We start from the raw sequence: 23,354 nt of genomic DNA, 5'->3' as shown, positions 1-23,354 counted from the left end.
CGTGAGACAAAAAGTAAACTAAACACACCGCACCCAATCGTCCATCCAAACCCACCCTAAGAGATAATAGGTGAACTCAAATTTCTGATGAGTTGTATCTGTGAGAATCAATCTGCGACTATGATAAATCAGAGTTCTTATCTATTGCTGCTGCTAGAGTAGGCTGTTAAGGGCCAAACTTGATCATCAAGAAGCTGAGTTTCAACATACTTGTGATTCTACAAATCTAAACTCACATCTATAAAACTTTCTGATACATGGCATCTTAGAGAAAAACTGATTTTCCATTTCTAGTTTTCTATTCCTCTACTTGTATTGCCTAATAGTTTTGTTATTGCTTAGAACTATACAAAAATATGAAGAATTGCCATGTTGTACTACTGTTCAAAATGTCCCATCGGTAGTCTGATAGCTGAGAAACAACAACAACAACAACAATTGAATTATATGTCGAATACTTGGGACCATTGAAAATAGGGTCTTGTTCGGCTTCTAAAGTGACAGGAGCTCAGTATTTCTTGATTTATCTACGTCATTATATTCCTAATTTTTTGCATCATTCACCTTGTCCCCTTTGCCCTTGTTTACTTCGCAAAATTCCGGTGTGACCTATTTCCATTGCCAATTGATAACTTCAAAATTTGAGAATATGACACTTAGAAGAAGGCTTACTTCCATTGCCAAATGATTTTTAAAACCATTTTCAGAGATACCCTAACCCTATATATACTGTATTTCTGTTCATAAGCAAATTATGGACTGTACCAGAAATTTAAATGAGCTCCTTCCCTTTGTATTCCCTTATATTTGAGTAATAGCTAATAAGGCTACCTTATTATGATTAGATCATCCATTGTGCTCAACATACAAAGGATCCATTATGATGTATATGCAGACAAAAGCATAAAACTTTGGGGTCTGGTCGAGTTCAGGTCTTTGCACTTAGCAAGGTTATTTCTGCAAATGTTAATGTGTTCCAGGACCCACCCCTAAAACAGCTAATTACACAAAATTCTTATGGTTGTTTTGAGAAAGAAGTCCATTTAGCTTGTTTTGTGAAAGAAAAGGAATTCAGATTGACTGCGTAAGACTGGTATTTTGTCCAATTCGTCAACTTGATTCAGTCACACAGATTAACAGACACAGAATACTGATCTGCTGGTGTGTTAATCTCGCTTTCGCGTATCTTTTCACTAAATAGTTGGAGCTGATGAGATTAAAATTTACATATTGAATTGTACGCTGTTGACTTTTTCCTTCTCTCTCCCTTTTTGATGACATTGTGCATAAAGCAATAAAGCTCCCCCCTAATATGGGACATTGGTACTTTACAGAAGAGAAACTGCTGGCGAAGTGACTAACTAGAGACTGAGTTGATGTTGCATATGAACAGTTTGAAGCAGATATGCTACATGCTATCTGTGTTGACGGCTTGAGGACGGTTTTGAAGTGCTTTTCATTTCAATATTAACTTCTCCAACCAAAAACTGTCAAGAAACTTACATTTTATTAACATAAATAATGTTATAAAGTCTTCTTTAGCAGCAAGTTCTTTTACAAGAATCGAAGTGAACTTTGTCACAATAATGTCATTTTGTTTTTTCTTCTTCTTCACACAGCTCTATCGTGATGCTTGATAAATCCATGTATAAGTAATTGGATTTATTAAGTTCTAAAGATTTCATTTTCAATTTACTGTTTAGTAGACCCTGCACATTGTGGCTATTTTATCAAATTAGTCCAAAAAAATATTATATTTATAAGAATAATCCAGGTTTAAAAACAATCATCAAAATAACCTAAAACGAACAGTAAAATTGAGTTGTGGCCTGTCAATGGCCGGAACCCACTCGTATTTTGCACCTATGATTGCCTAATAATTGTGTCAGACTTAAAAAATTAATTTTTTGGGTTTTGGCCTGTCAATGGCCGGAACCCATGTATTTTTTTTTAAAATTGTATAATACTGATATACAAAAAAGGGAAAAAATTAAAAATGAAAAAAAAAATTTGGGTGCTGGCCTGTCAATGGCTGGAACCCAGTACAATTTTTTTTTTAAAAATTCTTTTTCTTTGTGTCAGAGTTAGATATCAGTATACGAAAAAAATAAAAATAAAAAATTTAGTGTTGGCCTGTCAATGGTCGGCACCAAGTACAATTTAAAAAAATATATTTTTTCTTTTTTTTCGTGTCAGAATCAGATATCAGTATACGAAAAAAATAAAAAAAAAAATTTGGTGCTGGCCTGTCAATGGCCGGCACCCAGTACAATTTAAAAAAAAATTCGTGTCAAAATCAGATATCAGTATACGAAAAAATAAAAAAAAATTTGGGTGCTGGCCTGTCAATGGCATGAAAAAAAATTTTAAATTGTACTCGGTGCCGGCCATTGACAGGCCAGCACCAAAATTTTTTTTTATTTTTTTCGCATATTAATATCTAATTCTGATACGAAAAAAAAAATTTAATTGTACTGGGTGCCGGCCATTGACAGGCCAGCACCCAAAATTTTTTTTTTCATTTTTCTTTTTTCCCTTTTTCGTATATCAGTATTATACAATTTTAAAAAAATACATGGGTTCCGGCCATTGACAAGCTAAAACCAAAAAAATTATTATTTTTAAGTCTGACACAATTATTAGACAATTATGGGTGTAAAATACGAGTGAGTTTCGGCCATTGACGAACCACAACTCAATTTTATTGTTTTTTTAGATTATTTTAGTGATTATTTTTAAACTTGAATTATTTTTATAAATATAATATTTTTTTGTACTAGTTTGGTAAAATAGCCGCACATTGTTGTCGACTTAAAGAAACGGTGCATTGATATGGATGAGAGAGGCTAAGTGGATAAGAAAGCTACCACTTTCAAGCCTTTTCATCTTACAACATCAGCTATGAATTAAAACCCAAATTATATGATCAAATACACGGAACCCATGTTTTTAATGGCTTATGCTTCTGCAAAAGTTATAACAGTATGAGACTCCTCCAAGTATAAAGACAGCATACAGTCTATTCACAGCTATCCAATTTGATGTTTTTTTTTTCTTTTGACTTTCTCATACATAGATTAAGAATGTTACATCAATATCAAGTTTCTTTAGTATTTGAATAAAGACGAATTCTAAATGATAATGCTAAAGCAATCAGATAATACTAAGAAGAAGAATCATTACCCTAAAAGCTATCAGATAATGCTAAAATATTCTGCAACTCTTTGGTTGACTAGGGAGGATAAGGACTCCTTCCTGTTGGAATTCATATTCTTCTTTAGCCTGCTCTAACAGCCTCAAGAATTCTGGTTTTCTCAGATACTTTAACTCCAGGATAAACCTCTTCTTTTCTCCACCTTTGACTGTAACTACTGCAAAATGCCCTTCCTTCTTGGGACCATATTTGGTTCTTCTAAATCTTCATCACACTCAAAAACATTGTAATCAGATGGTAAGACTGAGATGAGTCTTAACAGCTTTTTGGTTAAAAGTCTAAGCATCAGAAGCCCTGCATGGCGCTTTTCCCACTTATGAATTGCCAAAGACATTTCACAATATTTAATATGGTTTAAAGTATACTCTTAGTACTAGATTTTTGTTATGTGATAAAATTGCAGACCACTGAAGAATTTGTACAAGACTGCTAAAGATTAAGAAGATGGAAACAATAGATGAACTTTCCAAGGGAGAGTAAGGTAGGGGGGGGGATTTCGTATGGTTTGCAACTTGCTACCAAGCATCTTTTAATGAAATCATTGAAAATCCTTTTAGACACGGAAAATAATGGAGGTACATGATTTCTTAGCTGAATGTTTCGTATTAGTGTTTGACTCGTAATTTCAGACAGTTTTTCCCAACAAGCGTGTAATGATATGTGATAACCATTGAGAACATACGAACTAATATGAGGGAATCCAGATATCTTTTCACAGGTGACACACATTTACACGCTTTTGTTGATGAAGCCAAGAACAGCAAGAATGCAGCCACGTGTATACTTTATAGATGCTAATTGATTATTTGTAGTGTTTATTATACCAAAACTTGGTCTTGTAGCTTCTAGAATATGAATTAAAGTAATAGTTACCTATGAGCAGTCGCCGCTACTTTTTCTTCTATGATGTAAATAAGTCGAAGTGAAAGAAAACCCAGAATGGCCACCTAGTTATTCAACTTTCCTGCTTGATGCAGATCAATCCAACAAATTTTGAGGCTACAAGACAAAGTTATTCACATTTATAGACGAAGTAATGCATGAATCAATAAACCTTCCTTGTTAATTGCCATTTTCAAGTAAATGGGATCTATAGTTTGTTGGGACCGAGTGGTTTCTGCTGCTTATGCAAGCTCTAAGATTTCTTCTCCAAGAGAATCCAATATTTCATCACACAAAATAATAATACATAAAAGTGGAAATTTTCACCGTGTTGTATACTTTGTATAATTTGCTACGGTTGTCTGCTGGTTAGGACACAAATAAATGAATTTTGTTAGGATATGGGACCATAAAACAGTAGCGTCTGGTTTGTAGGTTTGAAATGACTAGAGCTTTGTATCTATGGTCTTTTCATACATGATATATTCCATAGTTTTTGCAAACATACCTAGACAGTTTTGGTCTTTCTGGTATAACATCCAGTTTGCGAACATTCCAAATGATTTTCCAAACTATTCTGGAGGCAATCTAATGACGTGTTTCCTTAAAATTTCAGACAACAACGATTTTCAGTATCTGCTAAAGTTTATTTCTTGTAGTGTTAAAGTAGTTGAGGTTTCAGGTGTTGTGAGGTGGAGTTTCTCACATAAGTGATAATCCTGTTGGTTTTGCATCATCCATGGCATCCCAACTGTTAAAACAGTCGAATAGGATTAAGCTCTGATTTAAACACTTGTGGTTGTTCTTCCTTGGAGTTCAAGTTGGCTCAGGTCTAGAAAAAACAACACAAATTCTGGTTCAAGCCTGAAGGTACAGCAAAAGATTGAGGGCTTCATATGATATAATATGCATGTAACCAGTAATTACCAGCTTTTCCAAAAACTTTAAGGCAATGGGACACGAGGGGATTGTAGAAAACCAGATACGATTCATGGAGAAGGCAAAGTTAAAGGAACAAAGCTCACATATTGATTTGCATGAGCTAAACCCTTTTATTCAACTCACAAAAGTTTGACATTGCTTGACATTGCACACTAAACCACAAGGATTACATTAATAAGACAAGATAACGTAGCTTGACATTGCACGCTAAAGCCTTAAAAGTTTGCCAACCAAGCAAGACATTAGGGTGCAAATGGATTCGACAGCAAAAATATCACGACTACACACAGCGGGATAGCAATAGTGAAATTTTACAAATCTGACATCCAAGCAAGACATGTTCACTGGTACAAGAACTTGAAAGATTACAACCAATATTTTATTTATCATCCTAGTAGCTTCCCGTTAAGGTAGCATTACCATATCCCGACTTTCAACGCAGACATTGTTTTCTTTGCTGTGTTCAAGAATCTCCTCTAATTCATGAGGCTGACAAGGGAGAGAAAGGACCCCCGTTTGATGGGATCCATATACTTCCCGAGCTTCATCGAGTAGGCTTAGGAATTCAGGGCTTGTTAAGTGGTCCAATTCAATAACAAACCTCTGTGTTTCTTTTCCATTCGCTGCAGAGACAGCAAAAAATCCTTCCTTAACATCGCCTGGCACTGCTTTACCGACGCTCATGTCTTCATCGAATTTGTCATGGTTGCGTTCTGGAGATGTGCTGTATGCTGAACTCGAGAACCTCTTTCGTAGTTTCTGAAAGAAAGGCCTGAACATCATTAACCCTCTTTTGCTTTCTGCCATGTTCTTGATTGACAATTATCGCAGTGAGTTTATGAGTTTCTTTGAAAATCTACATGCCATTCTGCCAGACTTGGAGGTATTTATATTGGTTTGTGAATCAAAGTTTGAAACTATTTTCAAGTAATGCTGTGGAGCCACACGGTATTCTACTGTTCTTAACACGAATATTCATGTTAATATCTTTTTCTTGATTTCGCCTTATCTTACCACAGGATATTGCAGTAAAGTGGGACTAAATTCAGTGTTTGTTTATGATAAAACCCTTCACTATTGAAAATTGATGCTTAACAGAGGGGGGAAGTTACATAAATTGATTGATGTAGAATTAGGCCATTAGCAGTACAGTTTGATAGTTTTCTTCAAACAGTAGGCCCTCCAGTACATCTACAATGAATCCGCAGTCATGTAGATTTTAAGCACTGCTATGAATGGGAGTAACTGGACAAGAATGCCAGCCTTGGAGACCTGCGCCGTTGAACCATCTCTTTCATGGTACTAGATGCATGGCATTTTTCATTTTAATCAGAGACAAAGACCAATGTTTTGCGTTTTCTGCTTTCACTACTTGGTCCTACTCTCACTTAAACAGGCCCTCGCATTGATTGAGTGAGCATTGAGAAAATATGAGTGGTTTATACAATGTTGGCAATGAGGTACAAACAATGACTTCAGACCATCTTCAAAAGTTAACCAGCTTGAATTGTTGATAAGTAATTTTATCAGTCAGTTTCAAGCCCAAGGAAAATTTTCAAGCGAGAGAAGTTTTTCTACGGCCAAACTTGATCATCAAGAAATACATACATATATATATATGTGGCTAATAATATCATTATTACTTAGAAATATGAAAAAATATGAAGCACCGTGTTGTCCCTACGCTTGTCTGATGGGAAATAAAGAAATAATTGAATTATGTTGAATACATGGAACCATATAAGATAGGGTCTGGTTTTGGTTCTAAAATGAAAGGAGCTCTGAATTTCATGATTTATCTAACATCATCATATTCCCAACTTTATGCATCACTCACCTTGTCACCCTTCTCTAACCATGTGTGCAGAATCTCAGTGTAAAGTAGGCAAATCATTGATAGTCCTTTCAAACACGGGAAACGAATAGAGAGGTGTTAACAATGGACTACATACGAACATCATATGATGGGAATCACTAGAAGAAACAAGTTTAATGATTTTGGTTTTGTTGATGAAAGCCATAAAAGTTAAAATAAGCAGTTAATAACTATACTAACTGATGATTTGTAGTGTCTTTTTTATGTCAAAAACTGCTCTTTTTCCGAGTTATACTTGCTTTGAGAAGTAGCTACTTAAAAGCTTTAGCAAGCCATATGGTACAGAGCAGACTGTCCATTTTCAACTGCAGATGAGTGAAATGATTGCTGAGGCAGGAAGACTGAGTTAGCTTAGATTCAACATACCAGAAACCAGTTCTTAAATTTATCTATTTTTGTATGGATTTCTCATTAATTTTTTTGCATGCAACGTCTTTTCATGGAACTTCGATTCAACAAGTACAATTAAATGGTAAAATTCTGCAAGATGTATTTACTTTATGCCATTATTAATATTAAGCTGCAGACAATTCATCTCGAATCCGAGATCTAGTCTACAGCTAATTCATGCAATCATCTTATAGTTGAAAATTGACAGGTCTGAGTTCATATCTCTTCACTTGCAATTTCTTCTCCTGATAAACATTTTTTTTTTCATGTTTTATGTCTTTGTAATCAATCATTGAATCAAACGTGAGAACATTAATGAAAAAAGAAAACACCATGTTGTATTTCTGTACAATTTCGCCACCATTGTCTGACGGTAGACAAACAAACATACGCCTGGGCCATTTTCTGATTAGCCATGAATATTTTGAAATGACTGAAGTATAGAGTTCAATGGTTTTATCTAGTATTGCATGATACATCTCCCCATTAGTTAGGAAATCTTTGCAAGGCTATCACTACTGTAACAATACTAATAGGCATAACTTTTGTTATGATATTCATATGTATTAGTATCGGTGTATCTCAATGTATCATTTTGAGTTTATCAAAGAGTCCACTATTAACAATACTAAACACCAGTTTGAAGATTCCTATCTAGTATCATTTAAGCTTAAAAATAATTTGAATCCTCACAATCGAGGACGTTGTACATTACTAATTCAATCCTTCTTTAACTAGCATTCATTGATTTGCATGTGAAGAGTAAACAATCCAAATCACCCAACTTAACAAGTACAAATTATATCTCAATTCCCAATTCAGAAATTCAGGTATGCATGAAGAAACTGTCAAAATTTTTATAGAAGTACACACATCGAAGGTAGCCAATTAGTTGAGCAAGCATACCTGAAGCTATTCATAACTAGTTTCTCTATTCACAGTCTTGTATAGTTGTTTTAAGAATTATTAGACAGAAGGCTCATCAAACAAAATTCAGTTAACTGGAAAAGGACCATTATATATCATACTTTGAAACTCATTAACATCGATACTACTTATTAACCATCAGTATTTCACAAACACTTGGCTATTTTATTCCTCAGAGAACTTGATTATACATAACATATATATTATATAGAATGGGCTAACCTCTTTATATATAGCATCATCAAATTGTAGGCTTCTTCTCAAATCCAGTGCCGGGATCATCATTGGAAGGGAAAACTTCAAGCCCAGTAACCATGGCAGCCGGTGGACCACGACGGCACCTCTGCTCCATCTCCTGAACGGAGTCTGGGCTACCAGAGAAAAGAGCTTCCACTGAACCATCCTTCCTGTTCCTAACCCAACCTTTCATGCCTAATTGAGTAGCATTCTCTATTGTCCAGTTCCTATAAAACACACCCTGAACCCTACCCTTTATCACAGCCCGTACCTGCATCATCAAAACCTCAATTCAATGCGAAGTTAAACTTTCTAAGAGAACATCCAAATGCCATCATAAAAATAAAAATAAAATAAATAAAAAAGGGGTAACAAGTGTCATAGAACCCACTTGGGATGAACTAAATTTGTTGGAACATTTTCAAATATTTATACTGTTCCAATAATTATAAATAAATTGTGTAATTAATCAAAAGTTATATTATTTGATTTTTGAAAAAGAATTATAAATATTTAAATAATATTATTTGAATAGTCATAATATTAAATAAATAATTATGTATTTATTTTAAAGACATTATTATTCAAAAAGACACCTATTGAAAGATGTCTCTATGAAGAGAAATGAAAATTTCTATAAATAAGAATGAGATTTCATTTGGAAATCACACCAACAAATTCTAATATTATTTCTTTTCTTTCTTTATTTTCTAATATTATTAGATTATTTTATAAACTATTACTACAGAAATCTTTTATAGAAATTGAGTTTCTTGTCATACATTGCTCAGTGTTTAGCGGGCTATTCTCGTCAGTGTAAAACGCAAATAGTCATTGGCTTCATTGTTTCCTCGAGGTTAATTTACTTGGAACTCATTTGCACACCGAAAATAGGTGGGGGCGAATATAACCTTAAAAGATAGTGACTTGATACATGCCTTGGAGCCTTATCATATTTCTTCTTTTTCTATTCGAGTTCCGTTTGTATGTTCGAGATTTTCTTCACTGGAAATTCGTACTAACAAAATTAACACATCTTACCCATTCTTAATCCAAATCTGAATTGCTTAAAGGAACAACCAAAACCAATTATTGAAACTCAAGGAAGAGATGTTTAATTCTGATTAGCACATTTTATACCAATTAGTACCATGTACAGAAATTCTAATACCTAACTACACCAAAAAAATCTAGAGGAATAAAAAGATGAATTATCAAATATATACAAAAGAGATTGGGGAGTTTGGTTCAACGAATCTTAGATTATATTCCGTAATAAGGTTACGGGAATGTAACATCACGGGTGAAATATGAAATTACTTTATTTAATTCTTTTGACTGGAATGTAAGTTATGATTAACTGAATGTAAGTTACCTTGAAGCGCATTTTACTCAATTCTCCTTGTTATAGAATTTGTCTTTTTTAACAAGTTTAGTTCCTTTAATATTTCTTAGTGTCAATTTCTATAAAATTATGATAAATTATTACAGCTCTTACTTTTTATTACAATCTATATATTAATAAGTAAATATATTGTGTTGAAATAAATTTATAAATCATAATTATAATAATTCATGAAAAGTTATTGCAATATCAATCATAACTATAGTTATAACCATAATTAATAAATTATTAAATAAAATATGATGATTATAATTGTAATGTATGAAATCTACAGGTTCACTATTAAGAAAAAAAATATTTTATTTTTAATCAGTTTTAAATTTTATTTAAGAAAAAATTTTTAAAATGATTAGAATAATAAAATTAAAGGTGAATTGGTCCAAAATTTAAGTTGATTACGGGATGATTGGAATGGTGAAATCTAAACACCATAATCTTATTCCAGAATATAAAATTATGAGCCCTAATCTTACATTTTGGCGAACCAAACGCCATATATAGATTTCAATATTTTCAGGTAGCTAAATTGCACAAATAAATATAGAAGAAACAGCCAAAACATAACTAGGAACATACATAAAAATTAGCAGAAAATAAACCCTTATGCTATGTGATCACTGATTCAGACTAGAATTATAAAAGCATGAGTCAAAATTAACAAAAAATTCAAAGGAAACAATTAATCCATCACTAAAACCTAAATAGATAATCTTGACAACTATCACTATGGTTGGCAAAAAGAGATCCCTTTTTTTTTATCAAAGACATAATTCCTCCCTATAAAATGAATTTCCAAGCAAAACAATCAAAACCAAATATTTATGCCAATCGATAATACATAATCAGACTAACATTTAAATTAAAAAAATCCAACCTTGAAACCTAATGTTTGTTAAGCGAAGAAATTTTATTTCTTCAAAAAACCCAACATTCAAATCAATTAGAGTAATTCATAAAAAGAGAGATAGAGAAACTCACCGTTTGGGTTTGGGAAGGCTGAGAGGAGTAATTGTCAGCTTGAGAAGTGGCCATTGAAGTTAAAAGAGATGGAAGAGAATGAAAACTGAGTGGGAACAAAGAAGGAAGAGGAGGGTGAGACCGAGAAAAACGAGGGCAAAGCGGAAAAGAAGTCTGGGGAGAAGGAAAATTAGAATAAGAGCGAAAGGGGAATCTAAGAACAAAATAACTACTTGAATACTGGGTCCATCTTTTTGGAATAAGAAAATGAAGATTGTTGGATTCCCGAGATATGAGGAATTTGATGCTTGTTTGATGACTGATAAAGGTTAAAGATGGTGCCACTGTTTGGACTGATAACCCCATTTTTGCTTTTGCATTTTTGAAATGTTTGGATTTTATAGGTGGACAGAATTTGAAGAGTTCTTTGATTCCGTTTGATAAAGCAGGGGAAGCGGACCTGTAAAACAGTGTTTTTTTTGGGTTTATATATTATTTGGTATTTGAGTTTGGCTTTAATATTCAATTTGGTACCTCTGTTTGTTGTTCCAATTTAGTAACTTAGTTTGGTTTCAATGTTCAATTTGGTATCTAAACTAAATGAAATCATGCCTTCCAATGAATATTTGACACATGTGCCCTAGTAAAAAAGAATAGGTACTTAATTACAAAAGAAACTCAGGCACTAAACTGAACAATAAAATTAAACTCAGGTACTTCATTGAGATAAAAAAATACTCAAGTATCAAATTAAAAAACTTAGTAGTAAATTAATTATTGAAGCCAACCGAAATACTTAATTGGGACAAAAAACTCAAATATCAAATTAAATATCGAAAGTATATTAACTTTTTTAAGTTCCATTTTTTCTCTTATTTAATATATCTTAATAAGCTATATGTATATAATTTAAATAATTTTTAATATAATTATAATTATAATAACTTTTATCTATCATTTAGTTGTATATAATTTTAATTTATAATTTATTATTTAATATAGTCATGAATATTTAATAATTTTTTATTTTATGTATACACACATTTTAGGATTATGTTTTTAAAGGTTATTTTTTCACTTTCATCTCTCTATCATCATTATTACATTTAGATCCAAACAGATATTCTATAATTTATTTTAATCGGTAAATAATGAATATTATGGTAAATGTTATTTTTAATCTGAAAAAATGAATTCTAAATTTCATTTCGTTCTATTTTTATTGAACTTTCTTCAAAAATATTACTAAAAATACATTGAAAATTTTCTTACAAGTACTTATGCGTTATGGGTATCTTTTAAGGGATAAAATTAGATGTATTTAATACATGAATCTTATACATTTAGTTACATCAATGAGCAAAATAAACTGAAAAATAAAAACTTATAAATAAATATATGAAATTTTTATTTTTACACAGTTAAAAAATAATTATAATTTTATTTATAAGTCTTCTACTATATTTATTATACATAAACTCATACAGCATCAAACATTATTTATTTTTTAATAAGTCAAAATATAAATTTGTCAATTAAAATTAAATGAATAAATTGACCAAATAAAACATGCATATTAATAACAAATAACATAAAATGGGCTTTCTTAAGAAGAATATAATTTGGCCTTTTTAATTGAACAAATATATGTTGAATAAGGAAAGAAAAGAACAAAAAATGGGACTTACCGTAGGTTTAGAGGATGGAAATTGTGTATGTGATGAGGCAGCTTTAGAGTTGAGGGCAAAGAAGGTCCAAAAGGATGTAAACAATGTCGGAACAAATGGCAAAGAGAAGGGTGAGAAGGAAGAACACAAGGGTTACACGAAAAAGAAGGATGAATAGGATCAAAGCTACGATGGTTTGGAACAAGAACAAGATTGGTGAATCTGATATCAGCATTGTTGGGTTTTTGGTGAATCTGAAGCTTTTTCAATGCTTAAAGGACTGAAAGATTAGGTGAAGTTCATGAGGCTTCTAGGGTCCCGCCATAGTATACATGGACCAGTGAATCAACTCTTTAAACCTTCTCAAGACTTCTTTTGCTAAATAAAACATATACTCCACTTGGGAATCTTTTTAAGCTAAATTGAATCAATATTTTCTTCATGTGACAGTAATCTTGGTAAAAGTACTATTAAAGTTTTTTTTATTAAAAGTTAGTTAGGTTGTATTTCGCTTTAATTACTTATAAAATGAACAAATTAGTTCATGGTTCTTTTTGTTAAAAATTTCATCAACTTCTACTATTAAAATCTAATGTGACTAACAGAATAACTAGATAATTTAGTTCTTGATTCTTTCTATTAAAAATTTCATCCCTACTATTAAAAGCTGACGTCACTGATGGAATAATTGAAGAGTTACAAATAATGTACTATGTGTATCTCATGCTGACATACATGAACCAGTTTTTAACAATGGGAATAAATAGAGCTTTTAGCAAAATGACCATTTTACTCTTTTATCTAGCGCATAATGACTAATATGCCCTTTTTTTTGAGTAAAACAGCAAAATGTAATGAACTCCTTAGAATTTGTACAGTTAAGTTTATTATCATTTGTGATATTATACCTAATTTTGATATATAGACTTTTTCTTTTAACTTCTTTAAAAATATTAATTAAACTACTCCCAAAAAAAAAACTCATCCAATTAAGTTGTCGAACATTAAAAAAATTATCAATTAAGTTTTTTGACCAATAATTTTCATTGTTGACTGTTATTGTGTTGATGTGGTCACTACTATCTATTAAATCAATTGTCATGATGTTAATGTGGCACTACCCCAACAAAGAAAATAAAAAATTCAAAAATAATAAAAAAAATATTATTTAAATTTATTTCAAAAATTCACATATAAAATCAACCTTAATAAATCGTACCAAATTGATCCTAACTTGGTCAGAAGTAATTGATCTTACTAAATTCAACTTAGCTTCCTCCTCTGCATAAAATTTCTAAACCATTCAACTGAACCACCCGTAACATTCGTGTCTTCAATGCCAATTAATTTCTAATAAAACCCTGTAATCTCCTTTGCGATCTTATCAAGCTTGATCCCATTTTCATCGAAAAGGACATCAATTGGCTGTCTTTTATTTTTCACGTTAACCAAGCTATGGAAAAAACTGGTATCATGATCTCCATCATAAAGCCATTTGAGTTTAGCTTTTTGCTTATAGAAATTCTTCTCAGCTTCCTCTTAACTCTTTAAGTTCATTATTTCAAACTGAGTAGAAACTCAACTGGAATCAGGCCTGGATTAGTCAGAACAGCTAACTGCACCGCTTCAAGTCGGCTTCTAGTCTCCCTTACTCTGAGAATTATCACTAATTAATTGAAAGAAAAGTTCATAACAGTCTAGCTTATCCCATATATTTTTGTGAACCAAGCCCAGTAGGACAACTTTAAAAACCATGGGCCGACTTAATGGAAGACAATCCTGAAGCCTGTAAAGACTCTTCCAGATTTCTCTTTTCCTTTTTGTGAACCCAAATCCGATAGCGGCTTCAACTTTTTCATATATCAAATATTTTTAATGTTTTCTTTTCCTCCTTCAGTAATGGTGGCTAAGCAAAGCAATGCTTATCTAATATATGTTTGAGAAAGTCAAAACCATAATCAAACCAACCAACCAGAGTAAGTTTTTTCCCTCAGTCAAACTCTATATTCAATGCACTTTTTTTATCAACCGTTGAATATTTGTCCCTCAGGTTAGACTAAACAGAATTTGAATTGGGGTGCACGTGGGTCCAGAGTACAAACACACGTTGAGAATTTTATAACTGTTTTTACACGTGATCTACATCTTGCAGCTGCTTCATGTGAATATTTTTAGGGTAAATAAATTAAAAAATTTTATTTAAATTACAATTTGGTCGCTAACATTGAGTAGCGATACAGTAATTAAAATGTAATAAATTAAAATTTAGAAATTAAAATATATAGATTTAAATAAATTATACATAAATGAATATTTTTATAATTCACCTATTTTTTAGGTTGCCATAAAGAGGTAAAAAATTGTGACTGCATGAAGGACACGTGTTGTTCAGAGCCATCACCAGCACACGGTGACAGACTAATTAAAGAAAAGTAAAAGCTATATAAAAAGGAACCTATCATCTATTTTAACTGATGTATTTATTAACATGGATGATCGGTTTTATTTCCTTCCTAAACGAAGCCAATATCATTGGATCCGACATTGGACTGCCACTCTAGTTCCATGATTTTGCTTTAATTTATAAGTTTATACAATCTTATATTATATTTTATAGTTTTGAATTAATGGAAAATATTCTTGGATTGATATCTTATCTGAAAATAACTAAAGCTTTACTCTTTTACCAAAAGAATCTTTAATGCTAATATTTCATTTGACATTAATTTATAGAAACTTTAAGAAAGAGACAGATATATTATGAACTCAATCCTCATTTTGGTTTTCTTTAATCATAAAAAATGGCTGCATGTATATACATTAAAAGGTTACATTCTTTCTTCTTCTCTTATCAAAATAGTTGAATTTACCCTAAAAAATAAAAATAGTTGAATGTTACTTTTGAATTGTAAACAAGCCACAATATCTTGACTAGATGTTCAAAGCAAGATCTTGCCTTAATTAATTATAGGAAGAAAAGTAACAAAACTATTTATTACATCAGCAGCAATTGAATAATAAACCTGAATTAGAATCTAAAAATTTATTCTGTGGGATAGTCAGATTTTAAGATTTTAAAATTTTCAATATCTTAGGGGTGGGTTTGGATTGGCGATTGGGTGCGGTGCGGTGCGTTTAGTTTACTTTTTGTCTCACGCTACAGTATCGCTACAGTATCTAATCTCACCGCCACCGCTGTTTTTATACTAACCGCAAGTATATGCACCACCCATCCAAACTCACATTTAATCTTCTCATGATAATCTTTTTTTTTTTTAATTCAATAGAAACCCAAACTTGTCTCGATTAAATAAAGTTTTTATTGAATAATGGAATTTGGAATTAGTTTGAAGTTTATTAAAAATTGAATAAAATTTAATAATAAATAAATAAAAAGAGAATGGGATTAGGAAGGACAGAAGAGAAGGGGGTAGTTGAATGGAGGAAAAAGGAGATGAAAAATTGGCGTGCAATTTCAAACTCCAGCAAGGCGCCATGTGTAACTGACGTGGAATGGGACCATTCATGTCTGGTGGCTAATTTCTTCATTTCACCATCATAGTCAAATCATGATTACGATATTTATGTAATTATGTTCCATCATTATTTATTTTCACATATTTATAAAAAAAAACATTTGAATCTTCCCATTTCTCCCCCACATCAAGATACCCCAAATCCAAACCCTTTTCAAACCCATCATCCATGTCATGCATGTATGTATCATGGATGGCGGGACATTATGCTAACGATGCTCATCATCATGTCGTTGTTGTTGTATTAAAAACAAAAGTGAGGCTCATAGTCAGAGCTGAGTCAGAAAATTAGGACCCTCAACTTCCCCTTGCTCTTAATTTCAACTTTTATAATTATTGATTCATATATTCATTTAGTTTAACTATAATATAAAAAATCATTTTTACTTCAATATAAATTTAATTTTGGAGTCACCCAGGTGGAGGCCACCGATAAAAAAAATATTTTATTGAATCAAAGTCTACATTTATTGGAATGTTTTATAAGAAATTTTATAAATATATAAAAGCTTGGGGGATTTGTTATTTTGGGTACGTATATACATCACCATTTAGTTGTATCCAAAACATAAAAAATTATAAAGTAAATAATCAAATGAAGCGTATAAAAAGAAGATGCCTTCTAAGATATCAACCTATATGCTCATACCTCTATATAATAAGGGTAGGCTTGATTTGGATAATGTTTCATTAAGATCTCCTTATGGAATTACAGTGTTAAAACATTGATTAAACTCAATCATATGGGGGCATTCTCTTCCAATATTTTAATTACCCAATTAATTGGATATATCATTCCCCAAATTGGTGTATGAATGAGTGTAAAAATCATTGAATGATGGAATGCACCAACTGCGTGCCTTATCCGTCGATCCCCCACTAAATTAAGGATAATTTTTGTGCGTTATAAAACCTCCCTTTGACTTGCATTGTTAATTAGCTTAGTTTAATCACAAGAGATGAGATCCGTGATTAGTTCGAAACTCAATTGCATCAACCGTTAATCTGTCATCAACATACAATTAATTAAACAATAATGAATTTGTCATTTTGTTTTCGGCAGGCATGCTTCATGCTTGCGTTGCCATCCATCCAATCCATCTGCTTTTTAGAAGCTTCCCAATCAACTTATATTCAAAAAGTTACTGCTGCATGTTAATGTAATTGGCATTATAATACAAAAGTAATCTATTTAATATATAAACAAATTTTCTGCAGTTTATGGACTAAAGGGTTTTGCCATCAAAATTAAAGCTTTAATTTAATTAATTTTATTATTATTATGCCATAGCCGACTTATTATTGTTTAATAGTCTTTCTCACTCGTGAATCATGATGTCAGAATTAGAGTATGAAGAAGGAATATTATTTATCTTAGTAATTATTATATTATATGATATCAATTGAGGTTTATGCCAGCTGATCATTTTTTTTATTCTTCTAAAAAATAACTCATTAAATAATTTGCTAGGTAACCCCCTCCATTTTTGTCAGGTTCAACAAGGCTAAATGATTAAATCAGCTGATCTCAGGCCTGCTTAATGTCATGTTTTCTTCTTCACTACTAATATAAAACAATTATGATGAGTACAATGTTGAGTTTGGTAGAAAACAAATTTTAGCCATGCTTTAATAACTTCATATTTAAACCCAATCCTATGAAATCATATTAATCATATAATAGTATATGTTTTTGGAGAAAGGGTTTAAAATTTTGTGAAATAATTTGATTGGTATGAAATTGTGGGTGTAGTTAGGTAAAGACTGAAGACTCATAAAACATGACATATAAGCTTACGTGCCATTCCACTAACAACAGGGACTCCATTGTTTGGGTTACTCGTCGTCTCTCAATGGAGGGGTTCATTTGTAATCATCGAATCGCCACCAAGAAAACATGTTGTGGAATGGGGGTGGGTGTGTGTTTTTCTCCATGGAAATCTCATTTCTTACTCGGGTTGCATTGCACTCAAGGAAAGAACATGTAGTGTTTACACATAGTAGAAAGGAAACATTGGGGGTCTTTCCATGAAATGAAATTTGACTTTTGGTGTGGTTGGAAAATGAGAAATCCCTTTTCTGCAAAAATAGGAATTCACTGTAAGGTTTTTGGTAGGAGGAGTCGTCTCATGGGTGTTCAAGAAATTTGGAAAGTTTGTCATATAAGGGGAAGTTGCGTGGAAGGTGGAAAGTAGCAAATTTTCCATTTGAGACAATACTTAAAATTATTCATAATCTCTCCTAACTTATAAATAGGAGGATAATTTGCTTTAGTACAGTTGAACCCCACGTCCTCCTATATTGATAACAATACCTATGCCATCGGGCTAAGACTCAATCGGTATTTCTTCCGTCATTTGACGCTACATCACTTGAATAATTTTCAAGTTTTTTGCATGCACATTTCCAAGTTACATAAGAACCGTAAACATTAGACATGAAAGATTCACCAAACCTATTTATTTTATGAATATGAATTGATATATATTATAACTTTGCCAATAAAATGATACAATTTCATTAAAAATAAACTTACATATGTATAGACAACTTTCTTTATTACAACTCTATTTATCTAACAAAATTTTGAATGTTATACAAAAGTGCTTTGTTATACTCTTATAATAACATTCGAGACACTTATAACAACATTTAAGATTCAAATTATATTTTTTTTAAATTTAAATTAAAAACTACAATATTATTAATTAATGAAATTTTAAAAGTATCTTAATAAAATTTACTAATATAATTCCATTTATTAAATTTTATTTTTATTTAATAAAAACGAATTACTATATTTTATTTGAATTTTTTAAAATTTTAAATTTAAAACTATAATTTAGTAATATTATTATTAATTAATGAGAATCTTTAATAAAATGTACCGATGAAATTCCATCTATTAAAAATTATACTTATTTAATTAATAAAATATATTTTATATAAAATTTAATTATTTTATTGAAATAATAGTTTAACTATTTTTTTTTCGATTCTACATAAAAAAAATTGGTGTAAAGAATTAATTTAATAAAAAAATATATTGTATATTTTATAGTTGTTATAGATGAAAAAATCGATGCTATAGCAAATTAATTGTTATAATGAATGATGTTAACAAAGAGAATGATACAGAAATGGCTTAAAGCATCTATTTTTAATAACTTTTCCTTTGCCCTAAAAAGATTAATTAAATAATATCCTTAACTGTTAAATGATTAAATCACCTTCACTAATTAAAATAAATTATATTATTTAAGTGTATTTTAATATTTTCTATTTGAAGAAAATTAAAATATATATATACTCGGATTTGAACCCAAACCACTCAATTAAAGGTTTATTTTAATACATGTTCATTTTAATTATGTCCCCTCCCCTTTTATCTTTTCTCTTGTACTTCTTAAGAACTAAAGAACTAAACAAGTGGATTTCTTTCTTATAACATAATGATAAATGTAATGATATCTTTTGTCTTTTTCTGTCACTCATTTTTATCAGCATAACATTTTTCCTAATTTTTTTTCAATTATTGCTGGACTCTAGACTCTATATAGTTTAGATAACTCGCGAAAATTTTTGACATATTTGATTGCGATCTTGATATAGACAGGGCACTCCTTCGTCTCAAAATCTGAATAGAACAATCTTTATTATTTGAAGTGGTTCTTTCGGGCAATTATCAAAAGAGGGCAATTGCTTCATATTTGATCAATTGAGATATCTGGAAACAATAACAATATCAATATAACAATAATATATATATTTCATTCGAAATTCTATATTTTGTATTCTTTTTAGATGTTTTATTATTTCTATCAATTGTATATATTAGAGGTGATTATGGGCCGGGCCAGGTCCAGACAAAATTTTAGGCTCATTTTCTTGGCCCGAGCCTAGCCCGGCCCGACTCATATTAAATATATATTTAATATATATAAAATATATATTTGATTAAAAATGAAAAATATATATTTGATTAAAAATAAAAAATATATATTTAATATATAATTCGGGCCGGGCTGGACCGGGCCAAAAAAGTTTTACTGAAGCCCGGCCCATTTTCTAAACGGGCCTCATTTTTTTGCCCAAACTCATATTTCGGGCCTATATTTTTACCGGAACCCTCCCATCTTCGGGCGAGTCGTCGGGCCGGGTTATTAAGTGCTTTACTAAGTTTGTGTTATCCTCATTCGGGTCACTAACTCGATTAGAAAATTATAGAAATGCCATTCCATGTATATGGTGGGATTTGCACCCGCGCTAATTGGATTTATAAAACCTTAAATTATCACTCAACCAAAGCTTCATTTTTATGTATTTAATACATTTTCATTTTAATATGCACAAGTTATTATTCCCATTAGTTGTTCATTTTACTCACAATTTAGTCAATTTTTTAATTTTAATATTGTACATATTTCATGTGTTATTATAATTAATTAATTTCAAACCTATATTGTATATTATTTTTAAACATCCATTCTTATTTTAAATTCGTGTTTAATTAGATTTTTGGATAAAACCTTTAAAAAATGTATTTTTTTAACCTCGAAGTTGGGAGCATATAAACTTCATAATTTAAAACATGATGCACGCTTTTGAGCTTGGCGAGAAAAAGGTGCTTCGTTGGTTAGGAGCTGCGAGAGGAATGTAAATTTCCTGTCAAATTTGTCCTTAATATCAGGTTTTATTTTTAGTATTTTGTAAATGTGCGTATTATACTTGCAAACAATTGAAGTATTTGATAAAAGTTCATACTTAATGCATTGATGATATAACATTTTACATCATCTTAGTGAATTAAAATGATGATACCGGATGAGATTATTAATTGCATTGTCAGTATTTCACTCCCACATCCTTCTGCGGGTTCAAATAGAATTGTTTGGGTGGACACCTCGGCAGGTTCTTTTTCTGTCAAGAGCGCTTATAGGCTGATTAAAGAGAATTCGTAGGGTTCGAGGGATGAAGTGTGGAACCTGCCATGGAAATGCCAAAGTCCTCAGAGGGTTTGACTCTTTATTTGCCTGGCTCTCAAGTAATGTTTTCTTATGCAAGTGGAGAGGCTAAGGCATAGTATTGTGAATGATGATTAGTGTACAGTCTACAGGTTAGTTTCAGAGAATGTAATTCATGCCATGAGAGACTGTAGTGCAGCGAAAGGTATTTGGTCACAGATTGTTCCAATTGAGGAGCATGTTTGCTTCTTTTTCGGGAACTTGCAGGAGTGGCTTGCGTCTAATTTGCAAAAATGTCAAAATTTAGCCTTTGAGGGGAACGATTGGTTGGTTTTCTTTGGTCTAGTTACATGGTGTATTTGGAAGAACAAGAATTTCCTTATTTTTCAAAGAATGCCATGGAGTGCAGAAGAAATTATCAAAGGTTCGTATAGTTGGGCTAAGCAGCATGTGTCTTTTCGCAAGGTAAACTCTATTGTGAGGCAAGTTATGAGGGGCAAGTACAATTGGATAGGTAGTTGGGTGCGGATAAAATCTGATGGTTCGGTTAAGATAGAATCAAGATATGTTGTTGCAGGGGGAGTCTTGAGAGATGAGTAAGGGGAGTGTATTATTGGTTTAAACCGACGGTTGGGGAAATGCTCAATCTTTGATGCTGAATTACGAGGTATTTTAGATGGGCTGTCAATATTGCAAGGAAAGCAATGTGATAGAGTGTTGATGCAAATAGATAGTTTGGAGATTATTGAAGTTATTCATGAATCTAATTCGAGGTCCTTTAACTTGGCATTAATCAGACATATACATCAGCTCCTGAAGAATGTAGAGAATTAGATACTAGAGTACATCTTTAGAGAAGATAACAAAGAAGCAGATCGAATGACTAAAATAACTTTTGGTAGAGAGAATGAGTTACAGTTATTTGCAGAAAGCCCTTTTGTTTTAGTTTAATTAGTCGTAATTTTATTCTTTTCAAAAAAAAATATGATACGATATTAAAAATGAAGTTAAATGAATTTAATTAGAAAATTTTATGATGATTTGCCATCATTTGGTTAATTGATGGCACATGCATAAACAGGTAGCACTGATTTTGACTCAAAAATGATAAATTTGAATTCTTTAAATTTTGTGAAACTATAAGTTAAAATGATAGTGAAATTCAAACATTTATAATTCATTTGTTACCATTGTAAAGCAATTATTCACTTTACCCCTGCATCAAATGTATCGCGTCAAATGTTAATTCTTTTATAAATGGAAAACCACTGGAATTCATAAAGAGGTTAAATTTTAGTTTTTTTTAATAAAATATATATTAATTGATATTTTTTTAAATATAATTATTAGAAAAATACTAATTAAATATAGATAAAAATATTTTTATTAATTAGAATCAAAATTAATTGAATGTCATATATTTGAAATAATACTTAAATCGATGTCTTGTTACGAAATAAAAATAGATATTATTTTTTGGGGTTTAAATATTATTAAATTGATGATGAAACCCCACAAAGTCATAATCAAAGGTTAGAATCTTAAAATACACCAAAAGCATAATGGGGATGATGCAAGCAAAGGCGTGACTTCTCTTATCTTCTAAATGATTGGCGAACCTCGGCTGCCCCATTTTCGTTGAAATTAATAAATAAACAACAAATACGTCACCGTTTCTGAATACAAACAAAAGACTCCACCCTCATCTTTCGTAATTCTACCCGTCCTTTCATTTCACCATTTCATGCGTTTGTATACACACAACCTTTTGTCTTCTTCATCTTTTCAATGGTGTGGCCGTGGACACAGTTTTACTTCTTCTCCAGGAATTATAAAATTATTTATTTGTCCAAGTCTCATCGATGTATCCACCTTGAAAGCCCTCTTTCAATGGCGTAGCTTTTGTCCTTCACCAAAGTGCAATGTTATATATATATGTATGGAACCGCATGCCCACACCTCTATCCTTTCCTTTCTTTTCCAAATGACTTCGCTAAAAAAACCATCATAAAAGTCAATTGGTTGTTCACATTTCATGGATCCATATATGCATATCAATGAGTGAATGAAGTGATTTCTCATCAACATGTTCCAGCATATGTCTTTTTTATTATTACAATAACAATAATACTAATTAAATTAGGACTTAATTTATTATAAGCCGTGTTTATTGAATATATTCAATTCTAATAAATATCGGTATGTGATGTGATACATTAATAACACATACACTACCACAAATACCATTTCAATACATCTCATGTACATGATATATTATTTTAGGGTTTTTTTTTCTCTCGTTAAAGAAAACTATTATGTATGCTTGTAACCATCCAAGTTTACATACACATATGCAT

General features: G+C 31.3%; 2 protein-coding genes across 2 annotated transcripts; both read right to left on the bottom strand.

Annotated features, from left to right (window-relative positions):
* Window positions 1-5,102: 5,102 nt before the first annotated feature.
* LOC107891153 (uncharacterized) lies at window positions 5,103-12,758 on the bottom strand. The gene is made up of 3 exons (XM_041100844.1): window positions 12,519-12,758; window positions 10,852-11,290; window positions 5,103-8,739 (listed from the first exon to the last, which is right to left on the bottom strand). Exons 2-3 carry the CDS (start codon window positions 11,194-11,196, stop codon window positions 8,473-8,475), a joined length of 612 nt encoding a protein of 203 aa, XP_040956778.1. The 5' UTR covers window positions 11,197-11,290; window positions 12,519-12,758; the 3' UTR covers window positions 5,103-8,472.
* Window positions 5,444-5,845, bottom strand: LOC107892517 (auxin-responsive protein SAUR50). The gene has a single exon (XM_016817592.1). It carries the CDS (start codon window positions 5,843-5,845, stop codon window positions 5,444-5,446), a length of 402 nt encoding a protein of 133 aa, XP_016673081.1.
* Window positions 12,759-23,354: the final 10,596 nt, after the last annotated feature.

The sequence above is a fragment of the Gossypium hirsutum genome, chromosome D09, assembly GCF_007990345.1.
Source record: "Gossypium hirsutum isolate 1008001.06 chromosome D09, Gossypium_hirsutum_v2.1, whole genome shotgun sequence".
In the NCBI taxonomy this organism is placed as follows: Eukaryota; Viridiplantae; Streptophyta; class Magnoliopsida; order Malvales; family Malvaceae; genus Gossypium; species Gossypium hirsutum.
This window is presented reverse-complemented; position numbering and strand designations above follow the sequence as displayed.